Source organism: Colletes latitarsis, chromosome 13 (assembly GCF_051014445.1).
Source record: "Colletes latitarsis isolate SP2378_abdomen chromosome 13, iyColLati1, whole genome shotgun sequence".
Lineage (NCBI taxonomy): Eukaryota > Metazoa > Arthropoda > Insecta > Hymenoptera > Colletidae > Colletes > Colletes latitarsis.
Genome location: NC_135146.1, coordinates 12,403,088 through 12,428,713, shown reverse-complemented (window position 1 = coordinate 12,428,713; position 25,626 = coordinate 12,403,088). Strand labels below are relative to the sequence as shown.

The 25,626-nt window shown below is 36.0% G+C and overlaps 1 protein-coding gene across 12 annotated transcripts in view; it reads left to right on the top strand.

The window, feature by feature from the left end:
• Heph (polypyrimidine tract-binding protein 1 heph) overlaps nucleotides 1–25,626 on the top strand; it is a 710,257-nt gene that overhangs the window by 179,027 nt on the left and 505,604 nt on the right. For 7 of the 12 annotated variants that reach the window (XM_076780642.1, XM_076780640.1, XM_076780643.1 and 4 more), the window contains exon 2: nucleotides 21,872–22,026. The exons of 4 other annotated variants lie outside the window; for them this stretch is intronic. In XM_076780642.1, the coding sequence (XP_076636757.1) occupies nucleotides 21,946–22,026 (81 nt within the window). In that variant the 5' untranslated portion in view covers nucleotides 21,872–21,945. The remainder of the gene's footprint in view (nucleotides 1–21,871; nucleotides 22,027–25,626) is intronic. One more of the 12 variants, XM_076780641.1, reaches the window with a different exon arrangement.

Genomic DNA, 25,626 nt, shown 5'->3' with positions numbered 1-25,626 from the left:
GGTATCGAGGGGGGGCAGGATGGATTCGTACCTGGGGGACCTTGGCGAGAGGATTCTCCGGGCGCCTCTTACCAGCAGATTCTCCTCCGTGGATGGAGGTAGGAAGTTAGCCACGGGTCGTTAATTCCGGTATGAATATGCCCGGCAGGGTCTGGCGAGCAACCTTCGCAGTGGCTAGTACGCACTAGGCCCTCTGTTAAGTACGCTGGGATTGCTGGTTTATTAAGCGGATGCTGGAATTGTCGATGGCGTGGAACGAGCTGACTTCCGTTACGCGCCGGAGGTTTCACATTCGAGTGCTTTTTAAGGGTCTATGGGCGTCGAATTTGTCAAACGATCTGGGCCAGCGCGGTCATCTTGTTTTTACGCGTCTGTACAGCACGCAAAAACATTAATTGCACCGCGGACTTTTATGTGGGCGGAACAGCGCCCCGGAACGTGCAAGAAACACGCAGGAAATTTGCTAATGATATGTTAACGTTATGCAGGGACGCGTGTATTTTCCGCGGCTAAAATAGCCCCAAATATGCAGGAAATTTGCAAACAGTATGGTAATAAGGGGGATTTCTTCGACATTCGGTGATTTTATTTATCGTAATTGTTGCACGTGGAAAGGAAAGGGCCTTAGGCGAGCGCTTGCGAGAGCGCGGTCCCTCTGGCGGCGAGTATGGAAAGCAACGCCAAAGCTCATTAATGTGTTTCTTTTGGAATAACAAAGCCTCGAAAATTACGAAATTAATCTGGAATGTACATACGTGTGTTTGTTTTAATTTAGTGATTTTATTTACCATGATTTTTGCATGATTAATTGCACAAAAATTCCCACTGATAAAAGGTTCACGATCCATAGTGAAAGTGACTTGCCGCAAGTAAATTTAGCTAAATGTTTTGGGGGTGTTTTTACCCACCTGTTCCGCGAAAGTTACAAAATTATTTCAGCACTCGTTCATTAAATCTCGTTTAATGATATTCGTGGAAAATGAAACCTTGCTGCTCAGCGTTTTCTTAAGAGAGGGAACAATCAAATTTCCATTTCCATGTTGAGTATATTATTATTCAAAATTTAATACCGTTCTTTGCTATGAGAATTCTTGTAACTGTTAAGCGTTCGTCCGAAAGTTTAATGCGGACTGAACTTCTACAAACATCCTCAATTTACTCGAAATATTTGTAAAACACTTAAACTTCGGTGGAGTAAAATATATTAGACGCAAAACGTTCTCTTAAAAAATTTATTTACTGGATCTAATACCGAAATACACTTGCAAAATTCATTTACTTGAAAGATTCTCAGAAATCTATCTACGGTCACCTCTGGTTCCACAGGTTCAAATTTAAAATTTCATTTTTCAATTTTTTTCATGAAGAATTGAAAGTTTTATTGTATTAGACTTTTAGGAACATGAACAGAGGCCTTTAAACTATACGAAAATATTTTTTTAGTCCACTTTTTACTATCTTTTATTAAATAGTATTAAATAGTAGTTCTTTAAAATGATTTTTTAAATTTTCTGTATATTTTGTTTAAAATAGGTTCAGTATCAGTAGAAAACAGTTTTGAGAAAATCTTTCGTTTATTGTGGTCTCATCTCTACGATGAATTCTTTTTTTTTATAAGAAAATTGACTACTATTTAATACTATCTAAATTAAAAAAATATTTTCGTATAGTTAAAGATCTCCCTTTGTGTTTCTAAAAATTCTAGTACAATAGAACTTTCAATTCTATACAGAAAAAAATTAAAAAGAAAATTTTAACCTGTGGAACCAGAGGTGACCGTAGATTTCCGAGAATCTTTCAAATAAATGAATTTTAAGAGTTTATTTTAGTACTAGGCCTAACAAATTCGATTCGTATTTTGTACTAGAATCTAAAATAATGTTTTAGAAAATATCATGCAATTTTATACAGCGATCTCAACAATTTTATATAACAAAAAATATTAAATTCTATATAACAAAAAATAATAAAGAAATGAATTAAAAACATATTTTCGTACAGTTAAAGATCTCCCTTCTTGCTCCTAAAAATTCTAGTGCAATAGAACTTTCAATTCTTTACAGAAAAAAATAATAAAAGGAAAGTTTAACCTGTGGAACCAGAGGTGACCGTAGATTTCCGAGAATCTTTCAAATAAATGAATTTTAAGAGTTTATTTTAGTACTAGGCCTAATATATTCGATTCGTATTTTATACTAGAATCTAAAATAATGTTTTAGAAAATACCATGCAATTTTATACAGCGATCTCAACAATTTTATATAACAAAAAATATTAAATTCTATATAACAAAAAATAATAAAGAAATGAATTAAAAAAATATTTTCGTACAGTTAAAGATCTCCTTTCGTGTTTCTAAAAATTCCAGTACAATAGAGCTTTTAATTCTTCACAGAAAAAAATAATAAAAACTTCAATTTTAAAGCTGTTACACAAGAATCCCCAAAGACTAGAAAATATTTTTGATCAATAATAGAAGCACCCAGATGATCAATAAATGATTCAATCTGGTAAATAAGAGACCAAGAAAAATGGGTGCTAAATTTTACGTAGATATCGTTGTATATTAGTAAGAATTGTTCCCTTGATTGTGAAGAAGGAAGACGTGGCAGCGATGGCTAATCGTTAAGTAGATATTGTCTGAAGATGGAACAAGATTATTCGACGAATGTCCCAGTAGTCTCGTTAAATTCGTGGGCAACAGGTTACACGCGGTTCTGTGCAATAAGCTCGAATTGAATTCTGACAGATTGCAAATGTGATTGCAGTCGCGGCACGTGTCGCGTTATGACGTTCAAGCAGCTTTCGAAACGTTACAATCGAAGGGAAATCAGTTGCCATTGTCTCTACTTCGAATCGAAGAAGTCGATCAGACAAGCCACTGTTTAATATTTTTATAAAATTATGTAACAGCGTTTAACACTGGATTCACAGTTGCAAAGAAAATCAAGAATTTGTTGATTGAGGCCTCGTTAACTAAAAGAGGGTGTATTCAAGTGATTCTATGCACAAAAGCAAGTCAAAATAGTAGAATAACATTTTTTCTTTGAAGGTTTTCTTTCAAAAAAATATTCTTTCTTTTTCTCACTTTGTATAGAAGGTGTTCGATTGGAGAAAAATTTTAATGGGAGATTCTGGAGGCCAAAATAAGACGAAAATCAAGAATAACAATTTGTCGATCGAGGCTTCGTTAAAGAGTTATTAACGTTTAAAGTTCCGTGTGTAGAACTGCAATCACGCTGAGTGAGAACCACTGTCACGCGCTACACACGGAACTTTAAACGTTAATAACTTTTTAACGAAGCCTCAATTAATAAAATACTATTCTTGGTTTTCGTCTTATTTTGCCCTCCAGAATCTCCCATTGAAATTTTTCTTAATTCTGACGCGTGGACATTGTTGTAATTTATGTGTTTTGTTCATTTTTATTAAGTGAGAAGGCTTGAAACGATTTTAACGAGCTTGGAATTCAGCAGTTATTAGAAAATGAATAAACGTCTATCGTTTTAATCTCTTTGGTAGAAATAAACACGCCATTGGTGTCGGTAGTTCCACTGTTAATTAATCGAAGGATTAATTAAGGCAAACATGCAGAAACTTCGTGAAACGTCTTTGGTAAACTCGACGGAGACTGTTTCCATCGGGGTTTGCAATGGAAAAATGTACTCGTTCGAGTTGATTAAACGAGACACTTTTTAAATGATCGATTCGCCAATAAATGGATCAGTTATGGAAGACCTGTCGTTCCAATTATCAAACTCGCGTTAGATCTTCACCTACGAATTATCAGTATACTCGTGATGATGCATCGGTTATTCGATCAATCTCTTTCTTACAAGTTTTATTCATACCACCAAGTGATCCAAGACTGGATTTATCGAGTACTTTCATTTCTTCATCCTTCTTCCATCTTCCAAACTTTCATCACATATTTTTGGATAACTAAATTACTAAAAATGGTACATTCATCAATGAGAATCAAGACTAACCAAGTGAAGAGGCTCTATGATGACCTATGCAAGGCGGATCGCAGCCAATTTAGTTTCTAATTAATAATTGCATTACTAAATAATACTACCCAGATCTCACTGCGTGGAGGTAAATAAACCAGTGACATAAAATAGATATGGACAAGAACATAATATGTACAACGAGCAACATCAAAGACAAGAATAACACAACATTCGTATATGCATCATAATCAAACAAGGAAGAAGTGAAATATGTAAGGAGACTGAATAAGTAAATTGGAGACGAAACGAGAGATTCAGATATCACTCACCAGTGGTCAGAAATGGTCAGTGAAACACATTTGCAAGGAATTATGTGAGGAGATCAAACAAGTACAATCGAGGCAAAGGGCATTTGTATTTCGAAAAATAAATGAAAAACGGCAGATTGAGATCTTACTGACCGCTGGTCATCATTGGCCACTATTAGTACGCAGTGTTCACCATTTTTGCGAGTGGTCAGTAGTGGTCACCAGCGAGTAGTGGTCACTAACGGTCAGTAATCGACACCAACGGTCAGTAGTGGTCACTAACGACCAGCAGTGGTCACCATCGACTCTCAGTGGTCACAAATGGTCAATAGTGGTCGCTAACGGGGTCAGCAGTGGTCACAAAGGGATCAGTAGTGGTCACAAATGCTCTACAGCGGTCACCAACGGTCAGTAGTGGTCACCAACGGTCAGTAGTGGTCACCAACGGTCAGTAGTGGTCGCCAACGGTCAGTAGTGGTCACCAACGGTCAGTAGTGGTCACCAACGGCCAACAGTGGTCACCAACGGCCAACAGTGGTCACCAACGGCCAACAGTGGCCACCAACGGGGTCAGCAGTGGTCATTAACGATCAGTAGTGGTCACCAATGGCCAGTAGTGGTCATCAACGACCAGCACTGGTCACAAACGATCAACAGTGGCCATCAACGGGGTCAACAGTGGTCACCAACGGTCAGTAGTGGCCAACAGTGGACAGTAGTGGTCAGTATCCCCCCAGTGGTTCACTAATGGCCATGTCTAGGCCCCCGAAACCACAAGGAGACTTGAAGTCTACGTCCACAATGAACTTGTACCCTTTTCAAAGATAATGGAAGGGTGGAGAGACTCAAAGCCAACGTCGAAGTTAACACTGTCGCCTGATTTACAGAACTCTTTCGATTGGCCCCACTTCCTGGCGATTTCTAGACCTTCACTGGCCCACTGACCTCGACGTTAACCTCACTGTTGATCATCGATGACCATAAGCTGACCATTAAGCAATCAACGATCAATTAAAGCCGACAACTAAAGCCTTTTTACAAGACTTAACAGAGAACTTGAAAGAGACATTCTTTTTGGTAACGAACGTTTATTATGCCAAGAAAACAATTACAAAAGCATATAGAAAGGGGTACACTAAACCTAAACGTACAAATCTCATAAGTAGGACTACAATTTAGGCTAATGACGCAACATAGAGCTCGCCTAATCTTGAAATTAAGTAGTATCCTTCGAACTTAATGCTACATAGTTGTAAAAATAGTTACATTAGGGGCTAGATTGAATATTTTGTACAGAAAAATGGCACCAAAATGGCTGTGCAAGGCATGCGAATCTTAGGGTGGGACCGACTGTTGATCAGGCCGGAAGTCGAGGAAGCAATGGTCGGTGGAAGGCCTCCGGGGGGTCATCGTTGCCGGAGATGACGCGTGTTTTCAATCACTTCACAGCCGTTGAGCAGAGAGCGCGCTCCAGCGCACGGGACAATTTACATTTTTAGCCAATGCGCGAGCCATATGCTCGCCGGACCGTGTCGCCTCTGTTCTCTCTCCGTCCGCTGTTCCCCAATTTTACCCGCTCATCTGGTCCAAGCGCGAATCTGCCGTCGTGCGAATCACCGATTTCACGTCGTTACGCCGAGGTTGGCGTACCTGTTGCCGGATTAGCGAACCGTGCTACGCCCACGCCCATGGGAGAAACCCTGCCTTTCGATACCTGGAAAACGCTGGATAAATTTTTATAAGAACACACCATAGTTGATAAAAATGTGTTTTGTAAATATATCGGTAGCACAACATGTGTGAATAGCGAGGTTGACATAGATTTATTTATTTAAGCATTGAAAAGAGGGGGTCTTCTACTGTAAAAAGTGTTTTTTTTTGTTCGGTATTTTTTTCATGCAAGTTGTATTGGTGTTTTGTATATGTAGAGTGTTAGATCACACCTGGGGGGAATATTTTAATGGGAGATGAGAGGAAAATCGAGAATATTAATTGATTGATTGAGGCTTTGGTAAAATGTTATTGAAAAATTAAATTAATGAATGTTGAATCATTTTAAGAAAATTGTTTTTGGTTGCGGGGGACTATTGTAATCATTTTTGGTTATTAGATATACCCTCGAAATCCTAGGCATTTTCGAGAAAAAAATTCTTTTCCGAAAATATAATGTTTGACCATGATTTTATGATTCTCTTGAAATTTCAAAATTTTTAAATCGTTTTAAAAAAATTATTTTTAGTTGCAGGGGTCAGTTGTAATCAGTTTTGGTCAATAGATGTAACCTCGAATTTCCACGCACTTTTGAGAAAAAAATTCTTTACTGAAAATCTAATTTGTGGCTAGAAATGCTTCCTCGAAATTTCAGGGAAATGTTTAAAAAATCATAACTCCGGAACGGGTTGGACGATTTTAAGGTTTAAAAAAGCAAACGAAGCGTATTTTAGTGTAGAATATGTACAAATCGTAAAAATATTCGAAAAGTTGGTCCTCAACCCTGAAAAATGAGAAAATCTCCATAAAAATGGTCAAATTTTGAAACAGTCATAATTCCTACAATAGTGAATATATTTTAATGAAACTTTTCTCTGAACTAGAACTCATAGGTAGCTACAATAAAGTAATAAACAACTTTTCTGTACAACGCCAAACAAATTTATTAAAAATGAAAAACTAGTTTTGAAGAAAAATCGACAGGGGGTAGATGCCTAAATTTTTCGGTGGAAAAAAAAAATATCAAATCGTTCTAAAAAAATTATTCTCAGCTGCAGGGGTTGATTACAATCATTTTTTATCAATAGACATACCCCCGAAATCCTATCCAGTTTCGAGAAAAAAATTCGAGAAGGTGTGAAATTTTTCGTCGAAAAAAAAATTTTTCAAATCATTCTAAAAAAATTATTCTCGGTTGCAGGGGTCGATTACAATCATTTTTCGTCAATAAACATACCCCCGAAATCCTACCCCCTTTCGAGAAAAAAATTCATTACCGAAAATACAATGTCTGACCATATCATCGATATGTTTCACTGAAATTTCATGCATATCTTTAAAATATCATAACTTCTGAACGGATTAAAGGATTTCCATTTTCAAAAAAGCAAACAACGCGTATTTTAGTGGAGAATATGTAGAAATTCTAAAAATAATGGAAAAGTTGATCCTTCACCCCGAAGAATGAAAAAAACCCCATAAAAATGGTCCAATTTTCAAACAGTCATAATTCCTACAATAGTGAATATATTTCAATGAAACTTTTTTCTGAAGTAGAACTTACGAGTACCTACAAGAAAGTATTAGTCAACTTTTTCGTAGGGCGCCAAACAAAATTAGTAAAAATGAAAAACGAATTTTTAAGAATAATCGACAGGGGATAGGTGCCTAAATTTTTCGGTGGAAATAAAAATTTCGAATCGTTCTAAAAAAATTATTTTCGGTTGTCGGGGTTAATTAGAATCATTTTTGGTCATTAGACATACCCTCGAAATCCTATCCAGTTTCAAGAAAAAAATTCAGGAAGTTGGACAAATTTTTCGACAAAATTAAAAAATTTCAAATCGTTCTAAAAAAATTATTTTTAGTTTCAGGGGTCAATTGCAATCATTTTTTGTCAATAGACATACCCTCGAAATCCTATCCAGTTTCAAGAAAAAAATTCAGGAAGTTGGACAAATTTTTCGACGAAATTCAAAAATTTCAAATCATACTAAAAAAATTATATTTAGTTAGAGGGGTCAATTACAATCATTTTTGGTGAATAGACATACCCCCGAAATCCTACCCACTTTCGAGAAAAAAATTCAGAAAGATGTGAAATTTTTCGACGAAATTAAAAAATTTCAAATCATACTAAAAAAATTATATTTAGTTAGAGGGGTCAATTACAATCATTTTTGGTGAATAGACATACCCCCGAAATCCTACCCACTTTCGAGAAAAAAATTCAAAACTGGCGGAACTTTAAACGTCAATAACTTTTTAAAGAAGTCTCCATCAACAAATTGATATTCTTGATTTTCGTCTTATTTTGGCCTCCAAAATTTTCCCCAGGGGTGGCCAAACACCCCATACATTATTCTACCGTCATTTTGCAAAAGCACATTAAAAACGAAAGAGTGACATTTGTAACTTAAATTAAATTGTTTTATTCGTAACTAGTAAATTTCTTTTATCTTCTAACAAAATAGTATACCTTTGGAAAATAATACAAAATTAAATCGTACGCCAAGGGGTTAATTTAATTAACGATTAACTAGAAAAATAATCTTGCAAGGGAATATCGAATCAGTGCTTTTTCACGGACCATCGGTTGAATCAACGGATAGCAGCCATCCAGTAGCGTCGAATTTCTTTTTTTTCGGGAATTTTTCCGTACCCTGTCCACGAGGCATTCCTTGCCTGCTCGTTTCTGACCGTCTTTTCGAGCCCGTCAGCTTCCGCTCGAGAAACGCCGGTCCGTGTTTTATGCAAGCCTCGGGTTTTATGCAATGAGACTGCAATATCAAACGCCGCGAGAGGCGAGTGAGCAGAGTGCCGCTGAATAAAATATCCAGCTCTATAAAAAAAACGGTGGATAGAAAGAGACGGGGTGGGGGAAGATAGTGGAGTGAAAAAGTATCGCGGCCTAAGAGCCAGGAATTGGGATGGAAGTTAAGGAGCGTCTCGATTTTAGTGTTTCCGGTCCTCACGCGACGGGGGACGATCGTTCGCGCGACTCCATTGGCGTTTATAGTCGATGTTTACAGCACAGACACCTTTTCTCGTTGTTTTTGTTTTGAAAATAAAATTTTACGTGCAATTTTCGTCAAAGAAAATCCTCCTTCGATTTTAATATGCTGTTGCACAGTAGAATGTTAGGTTTACATACTCGACAGTTCTTGAGATATAAATAATCAGAGTTTTTGATACACTGAATTATGAAATGAATCGTCAAACTTTTATTTTTATAAACACCTTGGTAAAATTGTAATGGGAGATTCTATAGGCCAAAATAAGACGAAAATGAAGAATACCAATTTGTCGATTGAGGCTTCGTTAAAAAGTTATTAACGTTTAAAGTTCCGCCTGTAGAACTGCAATCTGCGCGCGCGCGATTGTCTGCACACTTCAACTTCAAACGTTAATAACTTTTTAACGAAGCCTCGATCAACAAATTGCTATTCTTGACTTCCGTCTTATTTTGATCTCTAGAATCTCTCATTAAAATTTTTCCCACGGGTGAATTGAAAACCTGACCGTTAAAATAAACTTGGGATTTGCTTTCTTGCGAAAGGAAACCGTTTCCCCTCGATTCCTGTCGTTTCAACCGTCAGTCATTATCTTCTATCATTAGCAGAAAATCACACTAACCGTCCGCAACGTACCATCATTCATGCGTCACAGTCAATATTTCTAATGCAGGCACACTGATTGCCAATTAGTAGCGTGACCGTGTAGCGCTTCGATCGAAAGCCCGGCGTGCACAGTCGAACGATCGCACTCATTAATGCGTTCTAGGTTTCTCATTTCGATATCGACAAGGGAAGCGCTCCTTATCCGAGATCACGATGATGGTTTATCCTCCAGGATTCACCGGATTGCTGGGGGGTCATCGACGAACGCCTATACTCGATTTTGCAATTAGTTTCGATCGGGTGAACAAATTCTGTGATTCGAGTTCGACCAACTTGCACCATGGTATTCCGGTGACATTTTTTCAGACATTATTTAGGAATTTTTTGCGAGTAAACTGTAACATCTATTGCAGTCAAATTTACAAGGTTTATTTATGTACCTTTCAGTGATATTTGTAAATTTTTTGAGCGAGAAAAAGTTAAAATTGATAGCACTGCATAGTCTCAAACACAATCAAAGTTGATTTTACAATGCACTATTATCAAGTGCATTTTTTTAGACTTTATTTAAGAATTTTTTGTGAGTAAACTGTAACATCTATTGCAGTCAAATTTACAAGGTTTATTTATGTACCTTTCAGTGATATTTGTAAATTTTTTGAGCGAGAAAAAGTTAAAATTGATAGCACTGCATAGTCTCAAACACAATCAAAGTTGATTTTACAATGCACTATTATCAAGTGCATTTTTTTAGACTTCATTTAGGAATTTTTTGTGAGTAAACTGTAACTCCTTTTGCAGTCAAATTTACAAGGTTTATTTATGTATATTTCAGTGATATTTTAAAATTTTTTGAGCGAGAAAAAGTTAAAATTGGTGGCACTGCATAATCTCAAACATAATCAAACAAATGAAGTCTTTTACTGTGAAGTGCATTATTCTGGACTTTGAGGAATTTTTTCTGAATTAACTATAATGCGTTTTGCAGTCAATTTTACAGGGTTTAATTATACGTGTTTCAGAGACATTTCAAAATTTTTTGGGCGAGAAAGTGTTAAAATTGATGGCACTGCATGCTCTCAAACATAGTCAAAGTCGCTTTTACAATGCACTATTATGAAATGAATTATTGTACACTTTCTTGAGGAATTTTTTGTGAATAAACTATTACACCTTTTGCAGTCGAATTTACAGGATTTATTTATACGTGTTTTAGTGATATTTTTAAATTTTTACTGCGAGAAATAGTTAAAATTGATAGCATTGCATAGTCTCAAACACAATTAAACAAAGTTGATTTTACAATGCACTATTATCAAGTGCATTTTTTAAGACTTTATTTAAGAATTTTTTGTGAGTAAACTGTAACACCTATTGCAGTCAAATTTACAAGGTTTATTTATGTACCTTTCAGTGATATTTAAAAATTTTTTCATCCAGAAAAAGTTAAAATCAATGGCACTTTTAAGTACTAAATATTGGAACTACCAAATCAGTCAAAATGACAAAAAACTTACACTGAATTTTTGAAAATTGACCGTAGTTTTGTGTAAGGAAATAAATAAACATTTATTTCAATTGCATTATACGTTTCTTCAACTATCTATCATTCTAATTTTTTTGATACAAATAAATATACCATAATTGTTGGTAGCCCTACAATTAAATAAGGCTTTCAAAGAAATAGTAAAAACTCTACGTGAAAAACACTGGCGTACCCGTGTATTATTCCATGGACGGTTCAAAAATGAGAGAATAACCGAAAAGGGCACGCTAATATTTTCGTAACGAGATTACAAGGAGCTCCCCAGTAAGGTATTAATGCGTAGGCTTTATCTCGAAGACAGTTTGAAAACAAGAGCAAGTCGAGGTGGCTAAAACGCGCAATACTTCCCCGAGACACCCTAATTCATCGCTAATCTCGCGTAGGCTCTATTCAGAGCAGCTCAAAGCGATAATTGCATCCACCTCTGGTTACTCCACGCTCCGGGGATAACCTCTATCCTTTTATTTCCGCTGGTCCCCGGGCTTTTCTTTCTCGATTTTTCACCCGTGTTTCTCTCGTTACCTGTCCACCGCTTTTCCTCGCACGCTTCGAGCGTCCGCGTTTGATTAATTCTGTATCCAACCGTGGCTAATTCGCCGGGCGATTAACTTCGCGCTGAGAGGGAAACGCGTGAATAGAGCGAGAAAAGAACAACAGAAAAAAGGAAAAACAGAGTTCTCAGTCCTTCGAGGGCGAATTACGCGCACCTGCGAATCGAAAATTACGTCTGGAGTCCAGAAAACTCGAGTACAATTACTAAATTTTATGCAGGGTGTTCAATCATTACGTAGGAGAAATTTTAATGGGAGATTCTAGAGGCCAAAATAAGACGAAAATCAAGAATAACAATTTCTTGATTGAGGCTTTGTTAAAAAGTTATTAACGTTTAAAGTTGAAGTGTGCAGACCATCGCGCGAGCGCAGATTGCAGTTCTACAGGCGGAACTTTAAACGTTAATAACTTGTTAACGAAGCCTCAATCGACAAATTGCTATTCTTGACTTTCGTCTTATTTTGGCCTCTAGAATCCCACATTAAAATTTTTCCCAGGTATAAAATATTATTGTTAGATACCCAACAGTTTTTAATTTATGAATAACCAACATTCCTTGGTACACGGGATGCATTTAAAAAAAAATTTCACCATCCCATTTCTATTTGTAAAAGTTAATTGTGTTAAATATTTCTCTGGAAAAATATGGCACCTTGTATCATACTCAAAGGTACCTAAATTGAATTATTTAAATTTGGAAGATAGTCTACTATCCTTACCAAATATTTTGCATACACAAAGAAACTTAAATTGAATTATCTACACTTGGAAAACAGTCTACTATCCTCACCAAATATTTTGCATACTAAAGATACCCAAATTTAGACCTCAAAAACAATTTATCCTCACCAAATATTTTGGATACACAAAAATACCTAAATTTAAACCTCTAAAATAGTCGGCTGCCCTACCAAATATTTTGGATGCACAATATACCTAAATTGAGTAATCTAAACCTAAAAAACAGTTAACTATCCCCACCAAATATTTTGGATACACAAAAATACCTAAATTTAGACCTCAAAAACAGTCTATCCTCACCAAATAGTTTGGATACACAAAGATACCTAAATAGAATTATCTAAACCTGGAAAACAATCGACTATCCTCACCAAATATTTTGGATACACAAAAATACCTAAATTTAAATCTCAAAAACAGTCAATCTTCACCAGATATTTTGGATACACAAAGATACCTAAATTTAAACCTCAAAAAACAGTCTATTCCCAACAAATATTTTGGATACACAAAGATACCTAAATTTAGACCTCAAAAACAGGTTTATGCCCACAAAATATTTTGGATCCATAAAGATACCTAAATTTAAACCTCAAAAACAGTCTACTATCGTTACTAAATATTTTGCATACACAAAGATACCTAAATTTAAACCTCAAAAACAGTCTATCCTCACCAAATATTTTAGATATCCAAAGATATCTAAATTTAAACCTCAAAAACAGTCGACTATCCCCACCAAATATTTTAGATGCACAATATATCTAAATTGAATAATCTAAACCTGGAAAACAGTCGTCTATCCTCACCAAATATTTTGCATCCACAAGAATACCTAAATCGAATTATCTACACTTGGAAAACAGTCTACTATCCTCACCAAATATTTTGCATACACAAAGATACCTAAATTTAAACCTCAAAAACGCTCTAGCCTCACCAAATATTTTGGATAGTCAAAAATACCAAAATTGAATTATCTAAACCTGTTAAACAGTCTACTATCCTCATTATCCTCACTATCCCCACTATTTAGTCCTCACCAAATATTTTGGATATCCAAAGATACCTAAATTTCAACCTCAAAAACAGTCGACTATCCCCACCAAATATTTTAGATGCACAATATATCTAAATTGAATAATCTAAACCTGGAAAATAGTCGTCTATCCTCACCAAATATTTTGCATCCACAAGAATACCTAAATCGAATTATCTACACTTGGAAAACAGTCTACTATCCTCACCAAATATTTTGCATACTAAAGATACCTAAATTTAGACCTCAAAAACAGTCGACTATCCCCACCAAATATTTTGCATCCACAAACATACCTAAATTTAAACCTCAAAAACAGTCTATTCCTAACAAATATTTTGGATACACAAAAATACCTAAATTTAAACCTCAAAAACAGTCTACCCTCAACAAATATTTTGGATACACAAAGATACCTAAATTGAATTATCTAAACCTGGAAAACAGTCGATTATTCCCACCAAATATTTTGGATACACAAAAATACCTAAATTTAAACCTCAAAAACAGTCTATCCCCATCAAATATTTTGGATACATAAAGATACCTAAATTTCAACCTCAAAAACAGTCGACTATCCCCACCAAATATTTTGGATGCACAATATATCTAAATTGAATAATCTAAACCTGGAAAACTGTCGTCTATCCTCACCAAATATTTTGCATCCACAAGAATACCTAAATCGAATTATCTACACTTGGAAAACAGTCTACTATCCTCACCAAATATTTTGCATACTAAAGATACCTAAATTTAAACCTCAAAAACACTCTATCCTCACCAAATATTTTGGATAGTCAAAAATACCTAAATCGAATTATCTAAACCTGGAAAAGCAGTCTACTATCCTCATTATCCTCACTATCCTCACTATCCCCACTATGTAGCACACATAAAAAGACTGTCTTCGAGCGGACATCCACGGAATTCGGTTAACATGGATATCGAAAGGGAACTTCAGTGCCCGGCCTAATGCATCGCTGGCATAAGAATGGGAATCACGAATTCTGGGGGAAGGTATCTGGGGTAAGAAGCGGGGAAACCCGGGGCGAGGGTTGAAGGATGGGGTTCGAAACTTAGATTGGTGTCACGTGGCCGTGGTCGATCTGTGAGTTAGAGGGACGCGGGGGCGGTTCACCCCCTGCGAGGGGGGGAAACCGTTGTAACAGCACGATCCAAGGCGGCTTAACCGGCAAATCCGGCGTAAGACCTTCCGCGAAATCTCTATTTCCGTGAACACCGTGTTTCCACGCTGTTTCCGTTCCCGACCGAACTATCCTCTTCTTCCATTCCCCTAACTTCCCGTCCACTTCCCTCTTTTCATCCCTGTCCCTTGGTATTTAACGTTAAGAAAAACTCGCGGTTGAACCTCGGGGCGATTCACATTTCCGATGTCTCTTCTGCGCCATTTTCTATTACCGTCTCAATTTCGCGAGGGAAACTCCCCGGGAATCGCGATCCCATTTTCTCGATTATTTCGTCGACCGTTTATACTCGCCCGGCGATTTAGACGGTACGTAGAAACGAGAAGGACATAATTTTATATTTTTAGCCACTTTCTCCTAAAGCCACCCCCTGGAGAATTCACCGCGACCCCTATAATACTAAGCTTATCCATCAGACCCTGTTTAAGACGGGCTGACACTGGATATTCGCTGTCAGGGCGAGGAATCTATATGAGAAAATCGGGGGAGGGACTTGGAGGAATTGTTATTCGATATATGGGCGATTATTCGTTGAAAAATAAACAAATTGTTTGGGTGAGAATTTTATCGGTACTCGTGTTTGCAAGCATTCGTTATTTTTCACCTGACCGTAGTTGTTATCTTGTTGATTCGTAAGAAACTCTGTCGACTAACGATTTTATGGCAAACTGTATTAATTGTAAAAAATAAGAGGACAAATTAAAAATAGAGTACAAATAAGTAAATATTTATAACAGTACTTTATTCGTAAAATAAACTCGAGTTTGCAAGCTTGATTGTTTTTCACCTGACCGTAGTTGTTTTCTTGTGAATTTGTACGAGATCCAATCGACAATTTTGTGTAAAATCATATTAAATATCTTTCAAATTACTAGCAAACTATGATCAGAAATAAGAAAGTACGAAGTTAAGGAAAATTAAATTATTTTACAGTAATTTTTTGTGAAATAGACTCAATTTTTCAGCTGACCATAGTTATTATTTGGTAATTCGTAGGAAACTCTGTCAAACTGTATTAATTGTAAAAAATAAGAGGACAAATTAAAAATGAGTAGTAAAGTATAGAGTACAAATAAATAAATATTTATAACAGTACTTTATTCGTAAAATAAACTCGAGTTTGCAAGCTTGATTGTTTTTCACCTGACCGTAGTTGTTTTCTTGTGAATTTGTACGAGATCCAATCGACAATTTTGTGTAAAATCATATTAAATATCTTTCAAATTACTAGCAAACTATGATCAGAAATAAGAAAGTACAAAATTAAGGAAGATTAAATTATTTTACAGTAATTTTTTGTGAAATAGACTCAATTTTGCACCTGACCGTAGTTATTATCTTGTAGATTCGTAAGAAACTCTGTCGACTAACGATTTTATGTCAAACTGTATTAATTGTAAAAAATAAGAGGACACAAAGTTAAGGAAAATTAAATAATTGCAGCACTTTTTTCATAAAATAGTCATCCGACCGTAGTTATTATCTTGTTGATTTCTGGAAAACACAATTGACTAACAATTTTATGACAAAGCATATTAATAATTAAAATTACTAGGAAAATTAATGACTATAGACTGTGATCAGAAACAGAAAAACACGAAGTTAAAGAAAATCAAATTATTACAGTACTTTTTTGTAAAATAGATTCAATTTTGTCTGTGACCGTAGTTATCTTATTAATTTATACGAAATCTAGCTACTAACAATTTCATATCGAACCACATTAATTTCTCAAATTATTAGCAAACTCAACGATTATGTAAACTGTAATAAAAAATAAGAAAACACAAAGTTAAGAAAAATTAAACTATCAAAGTACTGAATTTTGCATCTGACCGTAGTTCTAATCTCGTTGATTTATAGAAAACTCAGTAGTCTAACGATTTTATGTCAAACTACAGTAACTATAAAAAAGAAGTTGACACGAAGTTAAGAAAAATTAAATTATCACACTACTTTTTTCCATAAAATAGTCTGCATTTGACCTCTGACCGTAGTTATTGTCTCGTAGCTCCATAAGCAAACCCAGTCAACTAACAATTTTATATAAAACCACATCAATTTTTCAAACTACTATCAAAATCGACGACGATACAAACTACGATCAAAAATAAGAATACAAAAAAATTACAAAGTATTTATACTTAAGTAATAAAGTACAAATAAAGAAATATTTATAACAGTACTTTATTCGTAAAATAAACTCAAGTTTGCAAGCATTGATTGTTTTGTCAACACAAAGTTAAGAAAAATTAAATTATCACACTACTTTTTTCCATAAAATAGTCTGAATTTTACCTCTGACCGTAGTTATTGTCTCGTAGCTCCATAAGCAAACCCAGTCGACTAACAATTTTATATAAAACCACATCGATCTTTCAAACTACTATCAAAATCGACGACGATACAAACTACGATCAAAAATAAGAATACAAAAAAATTACAAAGTATTTATACTTAAGTAATAAAGTCTAAATACTTTACTCGTAAAATAAACTCAAGTTTGCACCTGACCGTAGTTGTTATCTTGTGAATTCGTACGAGACCCAGTCGACAGTTTTATGTCAACCTATATTAATCTTCGAAATAACTAGCAAACTATGATCAGAAATAATAAAGTACAAAGATTAAATTATTTCACAGTACTTATTTTCGTAAAATAAACTCGGTATTTGCAAGCAGAGCGATGACGAGATGAAATAGTGCACCAGATTAGCGAAATCTAACATGGCGTTGCAACGATAATTCCGGGAACAGTTTTTATTTGCCCCCGCGTTCTTACTTGGACTCTTTGCACGTTTTGCATCGAAATCTTGGTCGGATTAAGTTCTTAATTGGCCGGTCTGCGGAGTAATGGAAGAGCATTTAGAGAGGCTCAGCGTTCTCTGGAACGTGATCACGAGCTCGAACACCGAAAATCATCGGGAGTCTCGTTCCTTGGATACGCATCACTTCCGGAAACAAACCGATTCGCAGTAATTCCGTTTAGGCGGATTCACACGCACGCTTTTCATGTAAATTAGCGGCTCAAGGCCTCGATTGTTTGCCGCCCGGCTAATTAAAGTGTACTTAGCCCGGCTTAATTTACGCGGGCCACCGTCGCTTGTAAATCGCGCCAGAGATACCTGTAAATATCAGCCCAGGTTCATTTCGAGGAACACTCGATTTCGAAACATCGCCACGAACGCTGGAAACTTCGAAAATTTTGCGAAACGTTATATTCACAGTTCCTTTGGTAAATAAATGAGGCGAGGAGTTTACCAATCGCAGTTGTAATTAATAAGAAATTTTATTAAACGAAGTATTTACCCTTTCTTGAGTAAATAAACAAGGCAAGGAGTTCACCAAACTCAGTTCTAATTACTGGAGATCGTTACTAGTTTGCTGACCATCGTTTGATCGTGTTGAGTGTTGTATGATGAAACTTAGTGTGTTAAGAAATTTTATTAAACGACGTATTGACTTCTTCGGTAAATAAATGAGGCAAGGAGTTAATGAACAGTTGTTTTGGCTGGTAATCATTGCTAGTTGACCATCGTTTGATCATGTTGAGTTTGGTATGATGAAACTTTGTTAAGAAATTTTATTAAACGTTATTTCACTTCTACAGCAAATAAATAAGGCTAGAGGGGTTATTTAATGGCTGTTGTAATGGTTGGTAATCATTAATAGCTTGTTGACTATCGGTTGATCGTGTTGAGTTTGGTATGATGGAACTTAGTTTGTCAGAAAATGTTATCATACGACATATGGAGTTTTTCTAAAGTTTATAAATAAGGCAAGGGGTTAACCAATGGCAGTTGTAATGATTAGTGATAATTTCTAGGTTGTTGACTATCGTTTGATCGTGTTGAGTATGGTATGATGAAACTTAATCCATCAGAAAATGTTATCAAACGAGATATTGACTACTTTTTAGGTAAAGAAATAAGCCAAGGGGTTAATCAATGCAAGTTATAATGATTAGTGATAATTTCTAGGTTGTTGACTATCGTTTGATCGTGTTGAGTATGGTATGATGAAACTTAATCCATCAGAAAATGTTATCAAACGAGATATTGACTACTTTTTAGGTAAATAAATAACCCAAGGAGTTAACCAATGCCAGTTGCAATGATTAATAACCGTTCCTAGCTTGTTGGCCATCGTTTGATCGCGTTGAGTTGTGTATGATGAAACTTAGCCCGCCAGGAAATGTGATCAACCGACATATTGACGTTTTCCAAAGTAAATAGACCAACTATGGAGTTAATCAATGGTTGTTTTGACTGTCGATAGTTTGTTGACCATCGTCGTATCGTCGCGTCGAGTTTGACCAGATTTGGGGCGATCCCGCGCGCGTGTAATCCCGTCTTCACGAGTTCCGTCGCGGTTAACGTTAATCTTAATGGATTAATTTCTTAATTGGTTGCCCGGGTATAATTGAAATGTGCCTGGAGGGACGCTGATGAAACTTGGGGAACTGCGGGGCGTCGGTGCTCCCGGTTCCGGATCGCGGGTCGAGTTCGGAACAATGTTTGCGCGAAGCGTGTCGCCTACGCTCGGAGAAAAGTTCATCGGTAGATACCTGGGAGCCGTAGTTCCGCTGCCTTTGTTACACTTTCTGCATTCCGCGTGGATTTAAGATAAAGAAAACACGGCCGGGCGCTTTGTTCGCGAAAGCGGCACCAAGTTTCCTGATTGCCGCGCCAGCCTCGGTCACGTACGCGCGACGAACACGATTCCGCTCGATACGTTCCACATTTTGCCTCACCTACATCATACCACACTCAACCTGATCAAACGATAGTCAACAAGCTAGGAATGATTAGTAGTTATTGCAACTTGCATTGGTTAACCCCTTGGCTTATTTATTTAGCAAAAAAGTAGTCAGTATATGGTTTGATAACATTTTCTGGGAGGCTAAGTATCATCATACGATACTCAACACGATCAAACGATAGTCAACAAGCTAGGAACGGTTACTAATCATTGTAACTGGCATTGGTTAACCCCCTTGGCTTATTTTACGTAAAAAATAGTCAATATCTCGTATGATAACATTTTTTGAGAGGCTAAGTTTCATCATACAATACTCAACACTATCAAACGATAGTCAACAAGCTAGGAATGATTAGTAGTTATTGCAACTTGCATTGATTAACCCCTTGCCTTATTTATTTACCTAAAAAGTAGTCAACATTTCGTTTGATAACATTTTCTGATGGATTAAGTTTCATCATACCATACTCAACACTATCAAACGATAGTCAACAAGCTAGGAACGGTTACTAATCATTGTAACTGGCATTGGTTAACCCCCTTGGCTTATTTTACTTAAAAAATAGTCAATATCTCGTATGATAACATTTTTTGAGAGGCTAAATTTCATCATATAATACTCAACACTATCAAACGATAGTCAACAAGCCAGGAACGGTTATTAATCATTGCAACTTGCATTGATTAACCCCTTGGCTTATTTATTTAGCAAAAAAATAGTCAGTATATGGTTTGATAACATTTTCTGGGAGGCTAAGTATCATCATACGATACTCAACACTATCAAACGATAGTCAACAAGCTAGGAATGATCACTAATCATTGCAACTGGCATTGATTAACCCCTTGCCTTATTTATTTACCTAAAAAGTAGTCAACATCTCGTTTGATAACATTTTCTGATGGATTAAGTTTCATCATACCATACTCAACACGATTAAACGATAGTCAACAAGCTAGGAATGATCACTAATCATTACAACTTGCATTGATTAACCCCTTGGCTTATTTATTTACCTAAAAAATAGTCAACATTTCGTTTGATAACATTTTCTGATGGATTAAGTTTCATCATATAATACTCAACACTATCAAACGATAGTCAACAAGCTAGGAACGGTTACTAATCATTATAACTTGCATTGATTAACCCCTTGGCTTATTTATTTACTTTAGAAAAAGTCCATATGTGGTTTGATAGCATTTTCTGATACGCTAAGTTTCATCATACGACACTCAACACGATCAAACGATACTCAAAAAGCTAGGAATGATTACTAGTTATTGCAACTTGCATTGGTTAACCCCTTGCCTTATTTATTTACCTAAAAAGTAGTCAACATTTCGTTTGATAACATTTTCTGATGGATTAAGTTTCATCATACCATACTCAACACTGTCAAACGATAGTCAACAAGCTAGGAATGATCACTAATCATTACAACTTGTATTGATTAAGCCCTTGGCTTATTTATTTACCTAAAAAATAGTCAATATCTCGTTTGATATCATTTTCTGAGAGGCTAAGTTTCATCATACAATACTCAACACTATCAAACGATACTCAAAAAGCTAGGAATGATTACTAGTTATTGCAACTTGCATTGGTTAACCCCTTGCCTTATTTATTTACCTATAAAGTAGTCAACATTTCGTTTGATAACATTTTCTGATGCATTAAGTTTCATCATACGATACTCAACACGATCAAACGATAGTCAACAAGCTAGGAAGGTTACTAATCATTGCAACTGGTATTGATTAATTCCCTTGGCTTATTTTACCTAAAAAATAGTCAATATCTCGTATGATAACATTTTCTGAAAGTCTAAGTTTCATCATATAATACTCAACACTATCAAACGATAGTCAACAAGCTAGGAACGGTTACTAATCATTGCAACTGGTATTGATTAATCCCCTTGGCTTATTTTACCTAAAAAATAGTCAATATCTCGTTTGATAACATTTTCTGAGAGTCTAAGTGTCATCATACGATACTCAACACGATCAAACGATAGTCAACAACCTAGAAATGATCACTAATCATTACAATTGCCATTGGTTAACTCATTTTCCTTATTCATATACTTTAGAAAAAGTCAATATCTCGTTTGATAACATTTTTTGACAGGCTAAGTTTCATCATACCATACTCAACACGATCAAACGATAGTCAACAAGCTAGAAATGATCTCTGATCATTACAACTTGCATATTGCTTAACCCCTTCGCTTGTTTATTTACCTACCCGGTTTCAACAACCCGAAACTCAATTTTTGGTAAATTTCTTCCGGAAAAACAGACGTTTGACGATGTTTGAAGAGACATTTTTAAACCGAGAAACATTCTCTATTCGAATTTTACCTCTTAACCTGAATTCCTTCAATTTGAACTGATTTGCTCAACGTTCGTATGCATTTTGTGTTTCAGGTAGGTCTAGTAAGCAATAAATTGATTTGTGTTCTGTGCACGAAGGGAAAGTACGTGCGAAGATTCTAGACAGTATGATGATGGCAAACGTACCCCCTGTTATGCTGCCAACCCTAACCGACTATGGAATGCTGACTCCGACCCTCGGAATAAAGGTGAGTCGCGATGATCCAGTATCGATTGGCAGCACATCTTTTAGCCAAATTTTTTGTCTAACCGCCGCGAAGAAACTTTGTACCAAATCTCGAAAATAAATTTTCCACCGAACGAAAAAGGGACGTAGACTTCAAAATCGGCGTGAAAAAAAACAGAGAAAAATGAAACTCGAACGTTAGTCGGTGGTTTTTTGGGGTAAGTGAACCAACGTCGTTTGTCTAAACTTTCTCTGTCAGTGAACTTGTACCGCACATTGTAACGAATGTCACCTTATTCTGAACTATAGTGCTTGCTTCTGTCACGGTGAAAATACTGCTGCGACATGTACGTGTACGTGACGTGTAATGTTCCCTTATTTCTCGTTCTTTTTATTTCAAACCCCCCAAAGAAGGCATGCTTTTACTTTTGAGACGATTTATCCGTGTTTTGCTGATGTTTGTTTCGGTGTGAGCATTCATTTCCAGGTGTTACCACGCTTTCTAGAATAAGTTTTCGACGGTGTTCCCTAACGCAAGATTCTATCTTGACATTGGAAACAATACTTTACGCGTGAATTTTCTGCCAAAAGTCCCCTGTTACGTCTGTGGGAACTTCGATACATGGAGCAAAGGTGAGATAAAGACTGACACTGTTTACAAGCGGTTTGTTCATCAATTTCTAATAACCACTAGCGAGAAACATCGAAGAATAGTCGCGAAAGGTACGTATTCTTCAACAAGTGTCCCAAATTCCCAAATAAAATGTTACGAAAGGTGCACTCGATCAATAAATAAAACGTAAACAAACCTTGGCGAAACCGTCATCGAGTTTAATTCCGCTGAAGATGAAAGGATCTTTGAGAAAGAGCTCCCGGGATTTCGCTCAGTTATTACGTTCTTGTGTATCGGCGGTAATCCTGCAAGTTTAAAGACTTAATTCAGTTTTGAAGTTGACGCGTCGTTCGCAGAGAGAGACGCGGAAAGAGAATTCGTTTTCCGTTCGGCTCTGTTTGAACTCTCCCCGGGAATGAAGCACTGTATCATCTCTCTCCATTGGAATATCTATATTTTACCTTGCATAAAGGCGGGAGACGCGTCTTTTGAAGCATGTCCGGCTCTTTGACGCAACTGGGGAAAGAGAGGGATACGGTGTTGTAGGAAATTTGCAGGTTGAAAGGTCGCAGTGAGTACCCCTGAGCTCTGATAGCTGTTATTGGCACTGTTTTGCTCTTATAATGATTTCTTTCGTTTCGATAATCGTCTTCGAGACGAGTAATTCCATTTTGAAGCGTTCAAATCAAAATTCTGTGATATTTTGCCAGTAAAATTTTGATTTTAGATCGTTGTGAAGTGCAGAACCTAAGATTTGAGCATTTATTTTTTGTGAGCTTGTTAAAATTTATTAATTTAGTTTTTTCAATGTCTTTACTTGAGAAATAATTTTTGTGATATTGTGTAAATTTTGTCACCCATATGTGGGTCACGTGGCAGTCAAAGTGTTAAGGGAGTATTGTTGTCTAGGCCTTTTTTTGTGATTTTTTTTTTAACGAAAGGTAGGTTGTTTTGTACTGATATTTTGTAGATATATTTATTTGTCTCATAGGTATGTACAGTATTTTTTTCATGAAAAAATATTAAAAATTGCGAGAGTTATAGCTTCTTGTTTAAAAAAAACGCATTTAAACTGGCTTATTTGATATTTCAAGATTTGGCAGACGGATTTACTTCAAATTTTGAGAGAATATTCAGTAGACACGCCTTTATAGCTGGAACTAGAGATTTAAAAAAATATTGAGTTTTACTATTTTTTTTGATACGCTAAAGACAAACGAACGATTAACAAATAGAAGTTCGATACTTGAAGCGTCGCCATTTCTTTATTTATCAGGATTTTGACTTCTCCCTAGTTCCTGCTATAACTACAACCTTCCTTATGAAGATACTTTAACCCCCTCTGTTTCAAATTATCTGGAATCCTGGAAGCCATTGGAGCACCTTCTCCAAAAGGGCCATTAAATAAGGAGTTATAATTTACACGATTTTTAATATTTTTCCATGAAAAAAATATTGTTACATGCTTATAAGATGGATAAATATATTTAGAAAGTCTCAGTACAAAACAGCCTACCTATCATTAGAAAAAAAAATCACAAAAAGGGCCGTGAAATTGGCAGTCTAGACAGCAATACCTCCTTAAATGCGAGAAGATATCAACTAATTTTTTTAACCCAAAGATTGTGTTGAGATTTGTAAAAGAACAGGTTAGCTTCCAATGTAAATAGGAAATATATAGCAAAGATGAGAATCTTCAGTTTCCACTGCCTTGAAACAGTCTAACAGCGCATAATAAAAATAATAAAACTTTACACACATGCAGTTCCAAAACTACTCATGTTTCATTAAAAATTGAACCACCGTTAGAAGCGGGGAACCTTCCCCTTTGAAATGGCTTTTCGTTTTTGTCGATCAGACTTTCCGTTCTCGAGATATCGTAATTTATGTGAAAGCGTAATTTTAGAAAAATTCTCTTACGGCGCTGACGCGTATTGAAATTACTAAAATTTTAATTACGCACAGTTCCAAAACTATTCGTGCTTTATTAAAAATTAAACCACTGTTAGAAGCGGGGAACCTTCCCCTTTGAAATGGCTTTTGGTTTTTGTCGATCGGACCACTCGTTTTCGAGATATCGTAATATAAATGAAAGCGTAATTTTAGAAAAATTCTCATATGGCGCTGACGCGTATTGAAATTACCAAAAACTTTAATTACGCACAGTTCCAAAACTACTCGTGCTTTATTAAAAATTAAACCACCGTTAGAAGCGGGAAACCTTCCCCTTTGAAATGGCTTTTCGTTTTTGTCGATCGGACCATCCGTTTTCGAGATATCGTAATTTAAGTGAAAGCGTAATTTTAGAAAAATTCTCTTATGGCGCTCCCCGTGTTACGGCAGACTAACGCGTATTGAAATTACTAAAAACTTTAATTACGCACAGTTGCAAAACTACTCGTGCTTTATTAAAAATTAAACCACTGTTAGAAGCGGGAAACCTTCCCCTTTGAAATGGCTTTTGGTTTTTGTCGATCGGACCATCCGTTTTCGAGATATCGTAATTTATGTAAAAGGTAATTTTTTCAATTCGACTATCTCTGTCTTCGTCTAACGCGTCGGACCTCCTTCTCTCTCCACGCGCGTGAGACGTGACTGAATGACGTCACGTTTACTACTTACTACGATCACGTGAGGTCAACGGCCTTGACTAGGCCGTAGTAAAAACGTAAACAAACGCTTCGGACCCTCGTATCTCCGAAACTAGCCACCGCATCGACTCGAAACTAAAATCCTCATATCTCCGGAACTAATCACGCTATCCACTCGTACGAACGCTCATTTTAAAGGGCATTTCATCCCCTATCCAATGAATCTAACTACTCTTATAATTTATGCTGTTTTCTATGTTTTTTCCTTCCTCATTTTAACATCGTACTTAAAATTTTTGAGGCATTTACATCGATCTAGCAAAAAAATGTTTGGAACAAAAATTAACGAGTATTTTGAGACGAACAAAGTGCAATAATAAAAATCTCTAAAAATTATTTTATTTGATAAAAAGCTCGT